This window comes from Arachis hypogaea, chromosome 6, assembly GCF_003086295.3.
Source record: "Arachis hypogaea cultivar Tifrunner chromosome 6, arahy.Tifrunner.gnm2.J5K5, whole genome shotgun sequence".
Classification (NCBI taxonomy): Eukaryota; Viridiplantae; Streptophyta; class Magnoliopsida; order Fabales; family Fabaceae; genus Arachis; species Arachis hypogaea.
In genome coordinates this window covers 3,524,548-3,545,047 of record NC_092041.1, presented here as the reverse complement: position 1 = coordinate 3,545,047, position 20,500 = coordinate 3,524,548, and the positions used below count along the sequence as shown (strand labels likewise).

At 32.1% G+C, this 20,500-nt stretch overlaps 1 protein-coding gene across 6 annotated transcripts; it reads right to left on the bottom strand.

Annotated features, from left to right (window-relative positions):
• Window positions 1-34: 34 nt before the first annotated feature.
• On the bottom strand, window positions 35-4,168 carry LOC112695394 (uncharacterized). Of its 6 annotated transcripts, none has more exons than XM_025747729.3 (3): window positions 3,824-4,168; window positions 1,303-3,379; window positions 35-852 (listed from the first exon to the last, which is right to left on the bottom strand). In XM_025747729.3, exons 2-3 carry the CDS (start codon window positions 2,965-2,967, stop codon window positions 847-849), a joined length of 1,671 nt encoding a protein of 556 aa, XP_025603514.1. In that variant the 5' UTR covers window positions 2,968-3,379; window positions 3,824-4,168; the 3' UTR covers window positions 35-846. The 6 variants fall into 6 exon arrangements, with proteins under 6 accessions (XP_025603514.1, XP_025603510.1, XP_072052656.1 ...); XM_025747725.3 differs by having other exon boundaries at window positions 35-826; XM_072196555.1 differs by having other exon boundaries at window positions 3,652-3,967.
• Window positions 4,169-20,500: the final 16,332 nt, after the last annotated feature.

Genomic DNA, 20,500 nt, shown 5'->3' with positions numbered 1-20,500 from the left:
TCAAATTCTTGATGACAGACAGAACAACAAACAATGAAGAGAATGCCACTCTCAAAAGTGTAATCTAGATAATCATTGACATAGGTGTAGATACAAATATTGGTGACTAATGAAAATTAGAATGAAGCCACGCGATTGAAGGAGGAGTATAAACTCTTCCTCTTCAATTTTCACTTCACATGACAATACAACAATTTCTAGAAGAAAAAGCTTTCTTCGCCAAACTTGAGAAGAAATAAAAAAATAAAGGCACATTTTTCTTAGCTAGTAACAAACAATTGGTTGCCCAAGAAATCTCTAGTAGAATATTCTTGGAGAAACAATCCAATGCAGAATGAGAAAGTCAGCTGTGGCTGTTTGCACAAAAAAAGACTCTTTGTGCAACAATTATCAAAGTGGAAATATACCCAGAGACCGTGAATCCATGTTGTTACTATTATTCTTCAAGGTCTTCAGTTCCTTGATGCAAAGCACCACCCTCACTACCTCTTGCTGCTGTCTGCTTCTTATTTTTCTTACTTCTGGCTTTCTTAGCCTTCATTCTGCGTTTCTTCTCATTGGCATCCACCCATTTGTAGTCCGAAGGTATGTTGAAAGGGTCAACTTCATCTTTGTATCTGTGACTATCGGAGTCGCTGGACTGCCCTCCGCGACTTCCTTTCATCCATGAAATCCACGATGTTGAACCCTCCGGTTCCTTGGATTTCGCATCCTGGAAATGTGCTGGGCTGGAGAGTGGAGTTGAAAACTCCTCTGTTGGCTGAAGCTCCTCAAACTTTGTAAAGGTGACGAGAACCCGAATGGTAGGGACTATTGGGATAGCAACCTGAGTGGCACCAGAGATTATTATCGCTGACAATGACAAACCAATTAACCATCAGGTTAAGACCCAGACAGGCAGAAATCAGGCACTCCACTCGCATTTTAGTAACTTATGTTTAGTATAGTATAGCTTGAAATCTAAATCAAATTAGCAAATGAAATCCATGAAGTGAGAAGTCAAAACATGGCCAGAACTACTTGTCAAACAATTAATCAAAACGAAACGAAAAAATGAAAGGGGCAAACCGCTCCAATTCATTGTTTTACTCAGACTATGATAGATAACACTAACAGCAGTATCATGTCATGTCATGCACAAATACCAGTACAAGAATAACCAAACAATAGAAACAGAATCAAGTCACATGAATCTCCTCAATATTCTGAAGCTTTAAGTTGCCAACTCCAAAATAATGCAATGTACAGAAAAATGATGCCTAAAAAATTAAAAACCTATAGTTATTATGGTAATATGATTACCTTGACGGGAAAAGTTCCAAGAGGAAGCTTAGTTGTCAAAAGCTCCCTCAGTCTTCTAACAGCCTTAACCTTATTTGCTAAGATGTCAAGTAGAGGCAAAAGCTCATCCGTTTTCAAAGGGAAATCTGGTGTTAACCACAAGACAGGTCTTAAACCTTTTTTATACTCACTCTCATTCTTAGACTCAGCAGCTGTTCCTTTCTTCTTCTTCTTCTTATTGCTTTTGTCTTTTCCCTTCCTAGTGTCTCCACTATCTTCCTTCAAGTCAGATGCTGACTTTTGCTGATCACTTGACTTCTGGTTGCTACCTTCTGAGCCAAACTTCGAAACTTTCTTCAAAGTTTTTGACTCCTCAGGATCATCACTGCTACTCTTGATGTTTTTCTTGTTCCAACCAAACCAACTCTTCTTCTCTTTAACCACACCATTGCCTTCAGGATTCTCAAAGGTAGCTGCTGAGCCATTTTCTTGACTGTCTCCATGTTCCTCATCATCACACACCATATCAGGATTCCCCATACGTAGTGCAGAATCCAGTTGCATTCTTTCCTCAGCAGTCAATACATCATCATACTCATCATTGTTTTCCCCATTTATCATACTTTCTCCATCCTCCACAGCAAAAAGCTCTTCGTCTGACATAGCACCTGGCACCCGTCTTGATTTCACACTAACCATCACATGAAGCATGTCATAAACTTTTGCCTTCCAGTTCCCAACCATCTCAGTCTTCTCTTGGCGCCTCCAATTTAAATGGGGAATAAGCTCAGCCTGCGTAACATCAATACCCGGCCTATACATATTTGTCTGAGACATCAAGGAAACTTCATGAGCAACTTCAGCTTCTGTTGGTTGTGTACCAGCACCTTCCAAAGCATTTGTTATTTCCTTTTCTTTATGAGAAAGAGCAATCAAAGAACCAGGTGGCAGAGTTACATTACCATCCTCAGAAGCATATCCATCTCCAAGAAACAAAAATGTCTGGTCTGATCGTTGGATGCGTAAACCGTCAAAACCAGCAAGTGTCATATCAGCACGAAGATTAGAACCACGCTTCCAGATGCGATATGTGTCTGAAGGAGCTATGCGTCCAATAAAAGGAATGACAGAGCTCTCAAAATGGAAAGTTATCTCCATATAAAAGTCACGTATGCGAGCTGCCGAAGCAATGATGCGGGGAAGTCTACGACACCATTTAGCCCAAGCCAGAGGTTGATAATGCCGCGCGATAATCATGGCAATTGCTTCCTCCCTGGTGCACACTGCTTCTTGGAGAGCACTCCAACCATTCTCATTCTGAAGACTCCAATCTGCGCCTGCAGCCATCAATATCTCAGCAGAGATTGGATCTCTGAGACGTACTGCAAGGTGAAGAGGGGTCTCCCTACCAGGAACATCACGTCGATCAATAACTGCAGAGACCTCATCAGCTCGAAGCTCAGCGGCAAGAGATTCAGCCTCTGTATTCACCTCACCAGCCTTGGCAAGCCTAGGCAGGGTGGAAACAATGCGCTGTAAGGCAACATGGTCGCGCCTGGCAACAGCCAAGTGGGCAGGACTATGTGCATATTTAGCTAAATCTTCCACTGATTTGTCCCCTATCTCTCTCTTTTCTCTCCTAGCCCCTCCTATACTACCATCATGAACAATTCCATTTGTTTCCATGGTTGGTCAATCTTGTGTTACGATGCAGAATTGCCACAGGCCTCACTCACACCATTGCTTTGCTTTTACGATTCACAAACAGTAAGCAATTGCCATGGTTTAAATTGACTAGGGAAGACCACCAAAACGGGGTAACTTGTGCCTACTTGAATAGTAGTATAAATTTGTTGCTCTCCCCTGCCACGATGAAGCTCCACTATTAAATTGGCAGGGACTACTTGAACTGGGCAAAATTTTTTTGAAGAAAGAACAACAATAAATATAATATTTTGGGGAACTGTGCTTTGCTTCAAATTCCTTCACCATTCCTGATTCTCCCCCCAAAATTCGAACTCGAACTCCCAAGTACAAGCGTGCAAGGGGGTGATCTTGCGGTCCATGGAAAAGGAGCTCCAATCAAATCAAATTAAATCTGCAAAAAAAAAAAACAAAAAAAACTGAGTCGAGAACCACCGAACAGTAACAGTAACAAACAAGGATTTATGCATAGTATAAGCTAAGATCAATTCCACCCACTACGCGGTTCTTAGCAGCACCCCTCCAATTGTAACCGCAACGAGTAACATGGGGTAAAAAATATATATAATTTTAAATAAATAAATAAATTATAGAGCAGGTTGATGAAGTTGAAAGCAACAAATTTGAGAAATTGACAGGGGGGAGTTGGGAAGATAGAGAGTAAACCTAGAAAATTTGGTAGCATTTGGGAGGGTAAAGTTAAAGTGTCTGCATCAATGGAAGAGGAAGAAGTGAAAGATCCGTGAATGATTAGTGTCTTTTAGTTTGCATGAATTTCCGAATGAGTTTTCAGCAAACAAGAATCCAAGAGAAAAAAAAAAAAAAAAGTACTACGTACCTGACTCTGAATTATCACAGCAAAATTGAGAGAGAAACAGAGCGATCTAGTTCAGTGTGAATGATTGTAGTAGCTCCCGCTTCAGCTTCTTAGGGTTGTTCCTCTTCCTTCAACTTCGAACTTCAAAGTTCCCCAAATTGTTTGAAAAAAAAAAGAAAAAAGAAAAAGAAAATAAGAGGAAAGGAAAGGTGATCGGACGGTGGATATGAAAGAGGAAGATGGGATCTGACGGTGAGGATTGGATGGACCATTAAATGGTGAAAAGGGACAACACAACTCAAAAGGAAAGAGAGGGGGACTCCCGCTGGACTCGCCTCCTATATTTTCTCTGACAAGGGTCTTCTTAAAAGTTAAAACTGTAATCTAGGAGAGTTATTTAAAAACTTATTAATTAATTAATTAATTAACTAATATAATGTAATATACTACTGTTATGCCATTAATTTAAAAGTTTTACTTTTACACTCAAATTTTAGAAATAGTAAAACAACTTTTATATTACCATTAGACATTGTAATAATGTGGTGGTGGTTGTTGTGCGTTGCATTTGCAGTAGTGAAGAAACGGGATTCTCCCTCTACTTTTAAGGGTGTGTTTGGCAAACCCGTTTGAGAGTCTTTGAACGCTATTTTTTAATGTTTAGCGATCTTTTTTCTCTAAACGCAGAAGTGATTTTGCAGTTTAAAAACGCGTTTACTGAAAGCAAAAAATTGTTGCTTCTGCATTCACTTCAACGGGAGTTCACATTTGATGATTATTATTGGTTTTTTCCAAAAGAATTTTCATATTTGTTTCAAGTCATTTCAAATATTTTAAATTTTTTTTTAATTTTTAGTTTTTTTTTATATTTTAGTTTTTTTATTAAATTTTTTATTTTAATTCTATTATAATATGAATTATTGATCTTATTAAAAATGATAAAGTAAATAAAAAACTAATCATACATAATAATGAAATCATAAGTAATACTTAATAATAAATAAAAGAATACCGAAAGTACTAATAAAATTATAGAATATTTTTTGTTTGATATTGTAAAATTTATTATTATAATTCTTGTTCATTGTTTATTATTCTAATTTGTTATAATATGTATTATTGTTCCTATTAAAAATGATAAATTAAATAAAAAATTAATTATAAATAATAATAAAAGCATAATTAGTAAAAAATTAGAATCTAAAACAGTAAACAAAATAAAATTACTGAGAGTACTCATAAAAAGTACTAAAATATATTATTTTATATGTTATTTTTAATTTAATAAATAAATATTAATTTTTATTAAAAAATTATAATAAACTAAAGTAAAATTTTATAAAAAATATTATATAAAAAATATACTAAAAGAAGTATAAAAAAAGATTAAATATATTAAAAAACAATATTATAATTTAATATTATATTTTTTTAGTAATTAACTAATTATCTATCTAAAAGTGATTTTAATTAATATTATCCAAACAATTTCATTTTATTAAAATCAATTTTAATATAAAATTGCCAAACATAAATCATGTTGGGACAAACTCACTTCTATCCAAAATCAATTTTACAAAATCACTTTTATTCAAACTCCAGTTTGATCAACTCTAATCCAAACACACACCAAAATTAACAAAATTTTTCCTGTAAATGATTAAATATAATTCCCTGTTTTTTATTTATAGAGTAATAATCCCATTTACTTTTATGCCTTGCCATGTTCGGTGGAACTAACTCAATTTAGTTTACTTTGTTGATGAGTTAGTTACTTTGAAGAGGATCCCCTGCAAGATTACTTTTCTCATGGCTATTGATTGTAGCTCCAGCAAGGGTAAATCATTCATGCTTTCTTCCTCTCCTTTTTTTTTAGTAAAATGGTAAATAAATTTTTTAAAATTTATATTTCGAATAAATTAGTTTTAAAAAAAAATACTAGTAAAATTTTTATGATAATAAATGTGAATAATTTATGTTCAAATTAAATTTTTTCACATTGATTATGGGAGTTAATATGATAGTAATATATCTATATTTGCTATTGTAAAAAACTCCATTCATATTTTTTTTAATTTTAATATGTCTAAAGTGTAGATCTTTAAAAACTTATTTGTTATTTTACTTTTTTTTTTTGTTCAAGCTCTCTTTTTAGTAACATCTGCTTTAGTTTGAATAATTATATAAAAAATAAAAACTTTTAACATAAATTTAAAGTTACTTTAATTTTGTAATTATAATAAAACAAAAAACGATATCTAAACTTTAAAAAATGCTGTTTATACTTTGTAGTATTTACAAATAGGAAAGTTTAGGAACTAACACTTTTACTAAATTTTAACCAATATTTAACCAGTAAAAAAAATAAGTAATCTCACACTATTAGATGTAATCTCACACAATTAAAAACATCAATAATAATAATTGATGGTTACAAATTACAAAATCTGATGGCCTCCTAACATTCCTCTAAAATAGGCTTCTATTATTTTATTCACTTCTTAATAATTAAGAAGAAAAAGTGAAAAACTGTGTCCCTCAAAATTGTTTTAGGACTAACTTTTTAATTAAAACAAGTGAATATAATGAGAAATAAATGGTCGAGTTAACTAGTATCAAAGAGATTAACAAATTGCAGTAACTTAAAGCGATAATTACATGCATACCTAGCATGATTTCGTTTCTAGTTACTGGCTTCACAAGAGTTCATCATGAACCATCATTGTTTACGTACGCGTACGCTGAAATACTTGTTATTGATTGCAATGAAACTTCAAATGAAAAACTTTCTTATGTGCAAGAATTTCGCTTGAGAATATATAGCAAATATTCCAATGCTATTTGTGAGAGACTAATTATAACCCTATAACTAACTCTTTAAAGCAGGGCAAACAAATAAGGCAGAATTATAATAATTGTGGGAGAATACTCGAAAGAGATTAACGTCAAGTTAGACGAAAATTTTCAAATTTTCCAATAAAATTGTAGATGCGAAATTATTAGTAAGGGTCAGTCTTTGTTCTTTTGATTTGATAAAATTAACGATGAATTATTAGTCCTTTGGAGGCATAAGTATTTTATAGCAATGTGTTTTTTTTTATTAATAAAGTGATAAATAAATCTCCGAAAATTTAAGTACATTTTGGATAAATTAATACTTAAAAAAAATATTAATAAAATTTGTTAGAATGACAGATGTAAATATATTTTTTTAAATTAGTTCTTTATAATTAAAATAAAAAATTTAAATTTAAATTAATTTATTCACGTTTGTTAATCTAGAGAATTTTATTTAGAATAAAATTAAAATATCTAACAAGAAGCTAAGATGTGTTTGTCTTTGTCCTTCACTTTGCAGTCGAATTTCCAAGTTGTGGCGGTTTAGACGAAGTCTTAGTATGCCGTGGGGTTTCCTAAGCACTCTACAAGGAACAAGCTTTGTCATGCGTTGATATTTTCTCCATTATATGAGTTCTATCTTACATTTAAATACCATTTGATCATAAACTTTGTTAATTGCAAAAGCATACTACCATGCATAATGCATTATTTGGTAATTAACCCAATCTCGTTATATACTTGAAGGATAAATTACTAATTGATTATATCTTTACATTAGCACTGTTAAAATGGTGAGGGCTTATATTCACAGGGCTATTTATTTAATTTTGGTTAACTAGGATATGAGTTTAATTAGGAAATTAATTTTTTGTAATTATTTTAGTATTTTAAATTTTAAATTCTAAATTTTATACCTAAATTTTAATTCTAAATATTACACCCTTCAAAAAATTAAGAGTTAAAAAAATAATTTTACAATAAAAAAGTTGATTAATTAAAAGTTCGATTATATTATGGAGATAATAGTCAAAATTATCTTATTTAACTTAATATATATAACATCTATAATTACATACTTATTATATTTATATAGAATATTACTCAATTGTTCTAATAATAATTAGAATACAAAATAAAATAAGTGATAATTAAGGAATGCAAAATAATATATCGTTGAATATTTTTTAAAATAAAAGAGTTCAATTTACTAAAATAGAACAAGAAAAAAAGAACAATAAAAAAACATAAAAGTGATAAAATTAAGGATTTAGTTAATATGTATCTTTAAAACATATAATAAACTTACTACTAGTAAAAGATTTTAAATATTTTCATTTAATGAATACAAAATAAATATATTAAAAATTTAAATTTATTATATTTTCAATGAAAAATTTCTCTTAAAGCACATAATAGATAAATCTTAAAACTAAAAATGTAAAACATATTGCTCACTCTTGGGTTATCTCTGTCGTTATCATCAACAAGTATTAAAATTGATAATTGTTCACTCCTGCATTATCTCTACTATTATTATCAACAAATATATATTAAAATTGATAATACTTCGCTTGTAATTTTTAATCGATGTAACAACGACTTTCATAAATATTTGTTTTAAAAGATCATTTGATTTCTTTTTAATCAAACACTTAAAATGCCACAAAAAAAAAATCAAACACTTAAAATGACAGAAAAAATAAATCTATTAACCATTTTTTGCGGTCTTCCTTTAAACTACTTTACGTTAGTCTTTTATTAATTTTTTATAATTATTAAAAATATATTTCATTCCTAAAAACCAGGATTAAATTTAAAGCTAAAAAAGTGAAGTTTAATTTTTTTTTATAACCGTTAAATTTTATTAAAGGCTTTTGTGAGTTTGTCAGCTTTGTGGACCATACTAGGGGTGCCATATCCCATATGCGTTTATATTAGTGAGTTTATGATAAAATTTAGAAGACATTCTGGTCTTGTGTTTGTCCTATTTTTGCTTGAGACTCACATGCAATGCATCGTAAGTTGTTCTTGGTCCCCGTTGCTGTTGTGGGCCTAATTAAGCTCACTAATAAAACTTTGTTTAGCCTCTTTTAATGTTTTCTTGGCCTTCTTTTTCTTATTTACTGCCTTGAATCTCTCGCTCTAGCAAGTAGCAACTATAGTATAGGCAATGGAAACAACTCAAGATCTTAGGACTTAGGAGTGCTTGCTTTCACTAGTCCCCACCTTAATTTGTCCACAATATTCTTTGTTATTATTTTTTGTACAATGTCACTGTCACATTGTAGGATCTATCGGACATGTTACAAGTTACAACTTATAACTCTGTTAATTAAGGCTGCATTTGTTTATAGAGATAGGACACTGAGACACAAAATTGTGTTTGACAGAGGAGACATAGATAGAGACAATGTGTCCAAAGATACTGAATTAGTGTATTTTGTGTCCATCCAGACACGGAGACACTAACAATGACACAATTTTTTTTATTATTCTTGTTAATTTTTCATAATTATATTTTTTATTATTATATTTTTCATCTCAAATTTTTTTAAATAAAAAAATGAGAATAAATTAAATTTTTATACTTTGTTCTAGTTTATCATCAAATAAGATACAAAAACACAAAATTTTGTATCTCTATCCATCAGTGTCTTATTATATCTTATTCTCAATCTTGTCCTGTCTTATTTTTGAAAACAAGCGCATCCTAAGGTACACAGAGGCAAAGGCAGAGCTTAATACTAGAAACTATATATGAAGTGACAATAAAAACATCAATGTGTAATTTGGGGTCACTGAACCAACAAATTTAGTGTGTTTTGATTAGACTTCTACCGAGATTCAAAATCAATATTTTGGTCAAAAGGTGATGGTTGTAGTTCCTGCATGTTCCAGGCAGAGACTCATGCAGTAGACCTGTTTGTATATTCTTGAAAAGTCTTTTGCGCATGCAGAAATTTTCTGTGTGTTCTTGAACCTTTTTTAACAGATTTTGAAGACTCTATGGGGGTGTTATATAATTTTATCAGTACTCTTATACATAAGGGGTCCAGTAGTTGTGTTAATGAAGAAAAATGACAAGACTTGCTATTACTCTACTTCAAATCTTTGATTTGACACAAGAAAATACCCCTTTTTAAGGGTAAAGTTGTTGAGGATGATAAGGATGACGTGTACAAGGATAAAATAGGGAAAATTTGACTGTTTATTGATTTACAAAAGGTTAATAATAGAGATAGAATTAAAATTTATTTTAAATAATAAAAATAAAATTAAATCAGATTAACCGTAAGTTATATTTTTTAAATTTTAGAGTAAATACTCAATTTGATCTTTGTCTATTTTCATGAAGAATAAGGTAATTTTTGTCTAAAAAAATGAACACTTCAGACTTCAACCTTTTTATTTTAAGACAATACGATCTCTCTATTAAAAAACGTTAAATAGTAATAAAAATTAATTTTGTGAGAGTTTTATTTGTAATTTGTGAAAATTTTAAACTTTCACAAACTATTAATAATTTTGTTTTTGAAAAATTCTTTTACTAATAGTAGGTAAGTGGAGAAAGATTATTGATGGAAATGATGTCATAAGAAAAAAAAATAATTGTGGTACGAAAACTTAAAAAAAAAACATCGAATAAGGAATAAAAAAGAAAATATTAATGTTGATGATATTGGTATTAGTGATGATGACGATAAAGGAGATAACAATGATGATAAAATATGATTACACAATAGATATATAGAAGTAGAAGTGATAATAATGAAGATGAAGAAGATGGTGGTCAGGGGCGGAGTTAGAAATTTTTTTAGAAGCGGCGAACATAAAAAATATAAGTTAAGAAGAGAGAAAAATTAATAATTAAAAGATAGTTAAACTAAAAAATTGGAAACTTAGGAGAAGCCACTAATGATGGTAATAACTAATAAATAATGGCCTATGGTCATAGTTGATCATATTGTTAAAAAAATTTTGGGGAAGGGGAGGTTAAACCTCCACAAAATACAAAATAAAACCTTCCATAAAATATAAGTAAGATTTCTACAAGAGTAATTATCGCAAACTTTTTAATAGAAAAATCGTATTGTTCAAAATAAAAAGGTTTATGATTAAAATGTTTTTTTAATAGAAATTGCTTTATCCTTCATAAAAAATGGATAAAGATCGAGTTAAGTGTTTATTCTAAATTTTATTAAAAAAAAGTGAAATTTATTTACACTAAATAATAATAAATTTTCATGTTTTGCTTGCTTACTAACTACTTCTATCTTCTCTTTAGCCTCAACATAAGTAGAAGAAACTGGGTTTGCTCTAATTAGGAAGAAATTTTAAGAAACATACTACCAATCAGTATTATTATATGATATTTTATTATGTATATAACAACAACAACAAAGCCTTGTCTTATTAGGTGGAGTCGACTACATGAATCAAACGGCGGCACGGCGCTATTGAGCTATGTCATGTATTATGTTTACAAAGAGACCATTTACATGTAGATCTCGTTTGACCACCTCATGGATTGTCTTCTTAGGTCTTCCTCTACCTTTCACCCTTTGTCCATCTTCCATCTCATCCACTCTTCTAACTGGGTGTTCTGTCAGTCTTTTTCTCATGTGTCCAAACCACCTGAGACGCGATTCTACCATCTTTTTCACAATTGGTGCTACTCCAACTCTCTCCCTTATATTTTCGTTCCTTATTTTATCCAATCACGTATGACCACTCATCCATCTCAACATCTTCATCTCTGTCACACTCAACTTATGTTCGTGCTCCCCTTTGGCCGCCCAACACTCCGTACTATAAAGCATAACCAGTCTTATAGCAGTGCGATAGAATCTACCTTTAAGTTTTAAAAGCACTTTTTTGTCGCATATAAAACCAGATGCACTCCGTCATTTTGACCAACCTGCTTGGATCCTATGATTTACATCCTGTTTAATCTCTCCATTATCCTATATGATGCATCTAAGATACTTAAAACTTTTAAATTTTTGTAGGATGTTTTCTCCAATTTCACCTTTATATTAGGATTTTTCCTTTTCAGACCGAACTTACATTCCATATATTCCATCTTGCTTTGGCTTATGCACAGATCATACACTTTTAGAGCTTCTCTCCATAAGTCTAACTTCTTATTTAGGTCTTTCCTTGACTCTCTCATAAGGAAGATATCATCGGCAAAAAGCATGCACCATGGCACAAGCTCTTGGATGTGTGATGCGTGAGCATCTTCTCTATCTTTTTCCTAGTGAATTTGCATTCAAATTGTTGAATTTAATCAAGATTTAATTACCTTTAGCCACTATGAATGCTACTTTGAGTTGTTTGCAATTTCTGTTTATTTCAGGTAGCATTCGAATGGATTTGACAAAATTTTGTAGCAAAAAAGGAAGAAAACGAATGATGCTGTCAACTAGGGGTGTGCAAAAAAACTGGTTTCACTGAACTGAATTGAAACTGAATTGAAACTGTTTTAAATAAACCAGTTTTTTTAAATAAAAAACTGAACTGAAACCATAGTTTTTATGAAAAACCAGTTTATTAAAAACCAGTTTTTATGGTTCAGTTTAGTTTTAAACCAAATTAAAACTGGTTTTATTTAAACTCCAAAATTAATTTTACATACTCTTTCTTTCTCTTTCTCCCTTCACTCTCTCTCTCCCCTTTCTCTCTCTCTCTCTTTCTCTCTCTCTCTCCCTTCTCTCTCTCTCCTCTCCCTCTCTCTCCTTTCCCCCTCTCCCTCTCCCTCTCCCTTCCTTCCCCTCTCTCTCCTCTCCCTCCTCTCTTTCTCCCACTCCTCTCTCTCTCTCTCTCTCTCTCTCACCCCCTTCCTCTTTCTCCTTCTCCCTCTTTTTCCCCTCTCTCTCCCCCTCTACCTCTCCTTCCCTTTCCTTCTTCTCTCTCCTCCCCTCTCTCTTCCTCTCACTCTCCCCTTTTTTTCTCTCTCTCTCCCTCCCCTCTTTCTTCCTCTCTCTCTCTTCTTCTCCTCTTTCTCCCCTTCCTCTCTCCCTTCTCTCTCTCTCTATTCCCTTTCTTTCTTGTCTCCCTTCTCTATCTCTCTCTCTTTCTCTCTCTCCCCCTCCTATTTGTCTCCCTCTTTTTCTCTCTCTTCCTCTCCTCTCTCTCTCCCCCTCTCTCTTTTTCCTCTCTCCCTTCTCTCTCTCTCTCTCTCTCTCTCGATCTCCTTTTCCCCCTCTCCCTCTCCCTTCGTTCCTCTCTCTCTTCTCTCCCTCCTCTCTCTCCCCTCCCCTCTTTTTTCTCTCTCTCTTTCCCCCTCCTCTTTCTCCCTCTCCCTCCATTCCCCCTCTCTCTCCCCATCCTATCTCTTTCTCTCTCTCCCCCTCTCCCTCCACCTTCCTTCTTCTCTCTCTTCCTCCCTCTCTCCCTTTTTTTTCTCTCCCTCCTCTCTCTATCTCTCCTCCTCCCCTCTTTCTTCCTCTCTCTCTCTCCTTCTCCTCTTTCTCCCACTCATATCTCTCTCTCTTTTCTCTCTCTTTTCTATCGCTCTCTCTCTCTTTTCTTTTCTCCCCTCTCCCTCTCTCTCCCCCTCCCATCCCCCTTCTCTCTCTCTCCCTCCCTTCCCCTTCTCTCTCTCTCTTCCTCTTTTCCCTCTTTTTCCTTTTGTTTCTCTCCTCTCTGCCCTCTCTCCACCTCCCCTCTCTCATCCTCTTTCTCTCTCTCATTTTTCTCTTTTTTCTTTCTCTTTCCTATTCTTCCCTCTCTCCTTTTCTCTCTCTCATTTCCTTCTTTCTCTATCCTTTTCTCTCTCTTTTTTCTCCTTCCTCTATCTCCTTATTCTCTTTCTCTCTTTTCTTTCTCTCTTTTTTTCTCTCTCATCCTTTTCTCATTCTATATCCCTCTTCTCTTTCTCTTTCTCTTTTCTCTAAAATAAGAGAGAGAAGAAGGAGAGAGAGGAGGAGGAGAAGGAGAGAGAGGAAGAGAGAGAAGAGAGGGGAAAAAGGAGCATAAGGAAAGAGAGGAGGAAGAGAGAGGGAGAAAAATTGAGAGAGATAGAGAGAAGGAGAGAGAGAAAGAGAAACAGGAGAGAGGGATAGGAGAGAGAGAAAAATGAGAGAAAGGGATAGAGAGGGAGAAAAGGAAAGTGAAAGAAAGGTGAGGGAAAGAAAGAGGGGCAGGGGAGAGAGAGGAGTGAGAGAGAGATGGAGATAGGGAGAGAGAGGGTAAGAGAGAGAAAAGGAAAAGGTGGAGAGAGAGTGAGGAAGACAAAGAGAGGGAGGGGGAGAAAGAAGGGGAGCGAGAGAGAAGAGGAAGAGAGAGGAGGGAGAGAGAGAGAGAAGGAGAGAGAGAGGGAGCAAAGAAGAGAAAGAGAGGAAGAGGGGAAGGAGAGAGAAAGAGAGAAAGAGAGAGAGAGAGAGAGAGAGGGAGAGAGGACAGAAAGAGAGGGAGAGAAAGAGAGAGAGAGGAGAAAGAGAGAGGGAGAGAGGAAAGGAGAGAGAGAGAGGAAGAGGGATAGGGGGAGAGAGAGAGAATGAGAGAAAGGGATAGAGAGGGAGAAAATGGAGAGAGAAAGAGAGAGGGAGAGAGAAGAGGGAGAGAGAGGAAGATAAAGAGAGGGGAGGGGAGAAAGAGGGAAAAAGAAAATAGAGAGGAGGAAGAGAGAGAAAGGAGGGGGAGAAAGGGAGAGAAGAAGATAGAGAAAGAAAGAGAGAAAAGAGAGAGAGGGAGAGGAGAAGAGAGAGAAAAAAGAGAGAAAGGAGAGAGAGGGGAGAAGGAGAGAGTGAGGGAAGAAGAGAGAGAGAGAGCAAAAGAGAAAAAGGAGAGAGAGAGAGGAAGAGAGAGAGGGAGGGAGGGAGAGAGAGAGAGGGAAGAGGGAGGGAGGGAGAGAGAAAGGGAGAGGAGAGAGAGAGAGAGTGAGAGGGGAGAGAGAGGGGAGAGAGAGGGGGGGAAAGAAAGAGGGAGAGTGTGAAAACTAGTTTTAGCCTATAAACCAGTTTAAACTGGTTTTTTTAATTAAAACCAGTTTTATTTTTATGAACTGGTTTAAACTGGTGCACTGTATTATAAACTGGTTTAGAACCAGTTTCATATGTGACAAAGCAGTTTGGTTCAGTTTTTAAACCATTTAAAATGGTTTAGTGCAGTTTCAGTTTAGTTTATAGAAAAACTGAACCATGCACACCCCTACTGTCAACCCCGACCTCTTTGCACTCAAACAAAAATAACTTGAGTTACAGAGATCCAATTGATATGTTTTTAGCAGCATTGGAAATCTAACTTTCAGAACTTTCCAACGATATATAATAGTATACCATTTTCTTCCATTTTGTATGGACCACTCCATGCCAAACTTGGATTCCCCAAATTTGGCGCCACCAAGAAGCTCCAAGGAGAATTCACACTGCCATCTCCACGCCAAACTTGAGTTTTCTCAAGTTCGGCACCAAATCAAAGGCTCCAAGAAAGGCTTGCACTGCCATCTCCACGCCGAACTTGAGTTTTCTCAAGTTCAGCGCCAGCATGAAGACTCCAAAGAAAGCATTGCGCACAATCTCCACGCCAAACTTGGATTCTTCCAAGTTTGGCGCCAAAATGAAGAATGCCAAGGGAATATATGCTGTCCACTCCACGCCGAACTTGGATTCTTCCAAGTTTGGTGCCAACCCTAATTCAATTGGTGGTCCCCAACCTCGTTCAACAAAGGTTGCACAAATCCTTCGATTAAAATCTGATTAAATTTTTATTTTATTTATAACTAGGAAAATATATTATTTAGTTTAGAAAATATATTTTGCATTTATTAGGATTAGATATAAAATGGAAAAGAATCAGCCCTTTGGGCTCATCTCTTCTCTTCTACCTCATTCCGCAATTTTACAGTTTTTACGAATCCTAGTTTTCTCTTTGAACCATGGCAACTAAACCTCCACTGTTAAGGTTAGGAGCTCTATCTATTGTATGGATTGATACTATTATTTTTCTATTTTAATTCATGTACTGATTTATATTTCAAAAATTATTTTCGTTCTTTATTTTATGAATCTGGATGGAACGGAAGTATGACATTGGTTCTAATTGAGTTCTTGTATAACTTGGAAAAGCTCTTTACTTGAACAACAACTTGAAAACATATTCTCCTAAATTCTAATTATCTGGACTTAACAGGATACGTGACGTATAATCCTCTTATATTTGGGTAATTAGAGTCTTTGTGGCATATAAACTAGAATTGAACTTCACCCTCTAATTGGAATTAAGTGACCAAGGAATTAGCAGTTGATGAATTTTAGAGGAGACTAAAAAGGTCTAAGGAATTAGGGTTTAGTCACATATAGTTTGCCATGAATTAAATCTTGCATGATTAAAATATTTAGTAAAAAAAGTCAATCCGAAAAATAGATATATCTAAAACCTTAACTGTTTCTCCATATATTATTCACAACTTGTTTACTGCCTGCTTTTTGATATTCTCTGATTTACTGTTTAATGCAATTGAACTCTCAAAACATCATTTTCTATTTGTCTCATTAAGTAATTCATTTAACCATTGTTTCTTAATCCATCAATACTCGTAGAATTGACCCTCATTTACCTGAGGTACTACTTTGTGATTCTAATAAATGAAATAAAAAATAGAAAGTTTGGACTGTGCTAAACAAAATATTAATGTCTCCTAAATATTTTTTTATCATTTTAGTAGTTTACTCGTGATTAAATTAGGTCAAACAACTTCGAATAAAAATCTAATTGCTAGTGTTATCTTTTAATGATATTATTCGATTGAATTTGTCATACATAATCTCAATCATTCTGTCTCAGTCTCAATCTCTGAAAATAAATACTATCACATAAAATTTACTATAATTTTGTGATAATATAATATACAACATCGGTTCACATAAATGAGAGTGTAACACGCTACAATAACATTAAGAATACAAGACACGTTTTAAGACTTTTATTACCATTAATAATAAGCCTTAAAATCAACGTTTTTATTCATTAGAAGTCATAAAATAATATGAATTGCACTAATGGTATGAGCGCATAAGTGGAGGGCAAATAATGTGTGTTATACTAATAAATTAAATAAAAAATAGAAATTTTGGACTATCCTAAACAAAATTTAATGTCACTTAAATATTTTTTATCATTTTAATAGTTTACTCGTTATTAAATTAGGTAAAACAACCTCGAAAAAAAATCTAACTGCGAGTATTATCTTTTAATGATATTATTCAATTGAACATTTCATACTTAATCTCGATCCTTCCGTCTCAGGCTCAATCTCTAAAAATAAATACTATCACACAAAACTCACTCTAATTTTGTGTTAATATGATATACAACATTGGTTCCATAAATGAGAATATAACACGTTACAGTAACATTAAGAATATAAGACATATTTTAAGGTTTTTATTACCATTAATAATAAGCATTAAAACCAACGTTCTTATTCATAAAAGCCATAAAATAATATATATGAATTGCAATAATGGTGGGAGTGCATAAGTGGAGGACAAATAATGTGTGTTATTCTAATAAATGAAATAAAAAAATAGAAAGTTTAGACTATCAAAAACAAAATATTAATGTCTCCTAAATAATTTTTTTCATTTTAATAGTTTACTCGTTATTAAATTAGGTAAAATAACCTCGAATAAAAATCTAACTGCGAATGTTATCTTTTAATAAGATTATTCAATTGAACTTTTCTTAGTTAATCTCAATCATTGTGTCTTAATCTCAATCTCTGAAAACAAATACTATCGCAGAGAATTCACTCTAATTTTGGGCTAATATGGTATACTACATTGGTTCACATAAATGAGAGTATAACACGCTACAGTAACATTAAGAATACAAGACAAGTTTTAAGGCTTTTATTACCATTAATAATTAGCCATAAATCAATGTTCTTATTCATTAGAAGCCATAAAATAATATGAATTGCAATAAAGTTATGATCGCATAGGTGGACGGAAAATAATGTTTGTGATTCTAATAAAGGAAATAAAAAATAGAAAGTTTGGACTATCCTAAACAAAATATTAATGTCTCCTAAATATTTTTTTTATCATTTTAATAGTTTACTCGTTATTAAATTAGGTAAAATAACCTCGAATAAAAATCTAACTATTAGTGTTATCTTTTAATGATATTATTCAACTGAATTTGAAATACTTAATCTCAATCATTCAGTCTCAGTCTCAATCTCTGAAATCAAATACTATCATAGAAAATTCACTCTAATTTTGGGCTAATATGATATACAACATTGGTTCACATAAATGAGAGTATAACACACTACAATAACATTAAGAATATAAGACACATTTTAAGACTTTTATTACCATTAATAATAAGCCTTAAAACCAACGTTCTTATTCATTAAAAGCCATAAAATAATATAAATCGCAATAATGGTAGGAGCGGATAAGTGGAGGGCAAATAATGTGTGTTATTCTAATAAATGAAATAAAAAATAGAAAGTTTGGACTATCATAAACAAAATATTAATATCTCCTAAATATTTTTTTCATTTTAATAGTTTACTCGTTATTAAATTAGGTAAAACAACCTCAAAAAAATCTAACTGCGAGTGTTATCTTTTAATGAGATTATTCAATTGAACTTTTCTTAGTTAATCTCAATCATTCTATCTCAGTCTCAATCTCTGAAAATAAATACTATCGCAGAAAATTTACTCTAATTTTGGGCTAATATGGTATACAACATTGGTTCACATAAATGAAAGTATAACACGCTACAGTAACATTAAGAATACAAGACACATTTTAAGACTTTTATTACCATTAATAATGAGCTATAAAATCAATGCTTTTATTCATTAGAAGCCATAAAATGATATGAATTGCAAAAATGTTATGAGCGCATAGGTGGAGGGAAAATAATGTTTGTGATTCTAATAAAGGAAATAAAAAATAGAAAGTTTGGACTATCCTAAACAAGATATTAATGTCTCCTAAATATTTTTTTTATCATTTTAATAATTTATTCGTTATTAAATTAGGTAAAACAACCTCGAATAAAAATCTAACTGTTAGTGTTATTTTTTAATGATGTTATTCAACTGAACTCGTCATACTTAATCTCAATCCTTCAGTCTCAGTCTCAACCCTGAAAACAAATACTATCACAGAAAATTCACTCTAATTTTGGGCTAATATGGTATATAACATTGGTCACATAAATGATAGTATAACACGCTACAGTAACATTAAGAATACAAGACACGTTTTAAGGCTTTTATTACCATTAATAATAAACCTTAAAATCAACGTTCTTATTCGTTAAAAGCCATAAAATAATATGAATTGCACTAATGGTATGAGCGCATAAGTGGAGGGCAAATAATGTGTGTTATACTAATAAATAAAATAAAAAATAGAAAGTTTGGACTATACTAGACAAAATAATAATGTTTCCTAAATATTTTTTTATCATTTTAATAGTTTATTCGTTATTAAATTAGGTCAAAAAACCTCGATTAAAAATCTAAGTACTAGTGTTATATTTTAATGATATTATTCAATTGAACTTGTCACATTTAATCTCAATCTTTCAATCTCATTCTAAATCCCTGAAAACAAATACTATCACAAAAAGTTCACTCTAATTTTGGACTAATATGGTATACAACATTGGTTAACATAAATGAGAGTATAACACGTTTCAGTAACATTAAGAATACAAGACACGTTTTAAGACTTTTATTACCATTAATAATGAGTCATAAAATCAACATTTTTATTCATTAAAAAATCATAAAATAATATGAATTGCAAGAATATTATGAGCGCATAAGTGGAGGAAAAATAATGTTTGTGATTCTAATAAATGAAATAAAAAATGGAAAGTTTGGATTGCGCTAAACAAAATATTAAAGTCTCCTAAATATTTTTTTATCATTTTAGTAGTTTACTCGTAATTAAATTAGGTCAAATCAACCTCGAATAAAAATTTAATTGTTAGTGTTATCTTTTAATGATATTATTCAATTGAACTTGTCATACGTAATCTCAATCCTTCTGTCTCAGTTTCAATCTCTGAAAACAAATATTATCACATAAAATTTACTATAATTTTGTTCTAATATATTATACAACATTGTTTTACATAAATGAGAGTGTAATACGCTACGGTAACATTAAGAATACAAGACACGTTTTAAGGCTTTTATTACCATTAATAATGAGCCATAAAATCAATATTCTTATTCATTAAAAGCAATAAAATAATATGAATTGCAATATTGGTATGAGCGTATAAGTTGAGGAAAAATAATGTGTGTTATTCTAATAAATGAAATAAAAAATAAAACCTTTGGATTATGCTAAACAAAATATTAGTGTCTCCTAAATATTTTTTTCATTTTAATACTTTACTCGTTATTAAATTTAGTAAAATAACCTCGAATAAAAATCTAACTGTGAGTGTTATCTTTTAATGATATTATTCAATTGAACTTGTCATACTTAATCTCAATACTTCAGTCTCGGTCTTAATCTCTGAAAACAAATACTATCACATAAAATTTACTCTAATTTTGTGCTAATATAATATACAACATTGGTTTACATAAATGAGAGTATAACACACTACAGTAACATTAAGAATACAAGACAGGTTTTAAGGCTTTTATTACCATTATAATAAGCTTTAAAATCAACGTTCTTATTCATTAAAAGTCATAAAATAATATGAATTGCAACAATGGTGTGAGCGCATAAGTGGAGAGCAAATAATGTGTGTTATTCTAATAAATGAAATAAAAATAAAAAGTTTGGACTATCCTAAACAAAATATTAATGTCTCTTAAATATTTTTTTATCATTTTAATAGTTTACTCGTTATTAAATT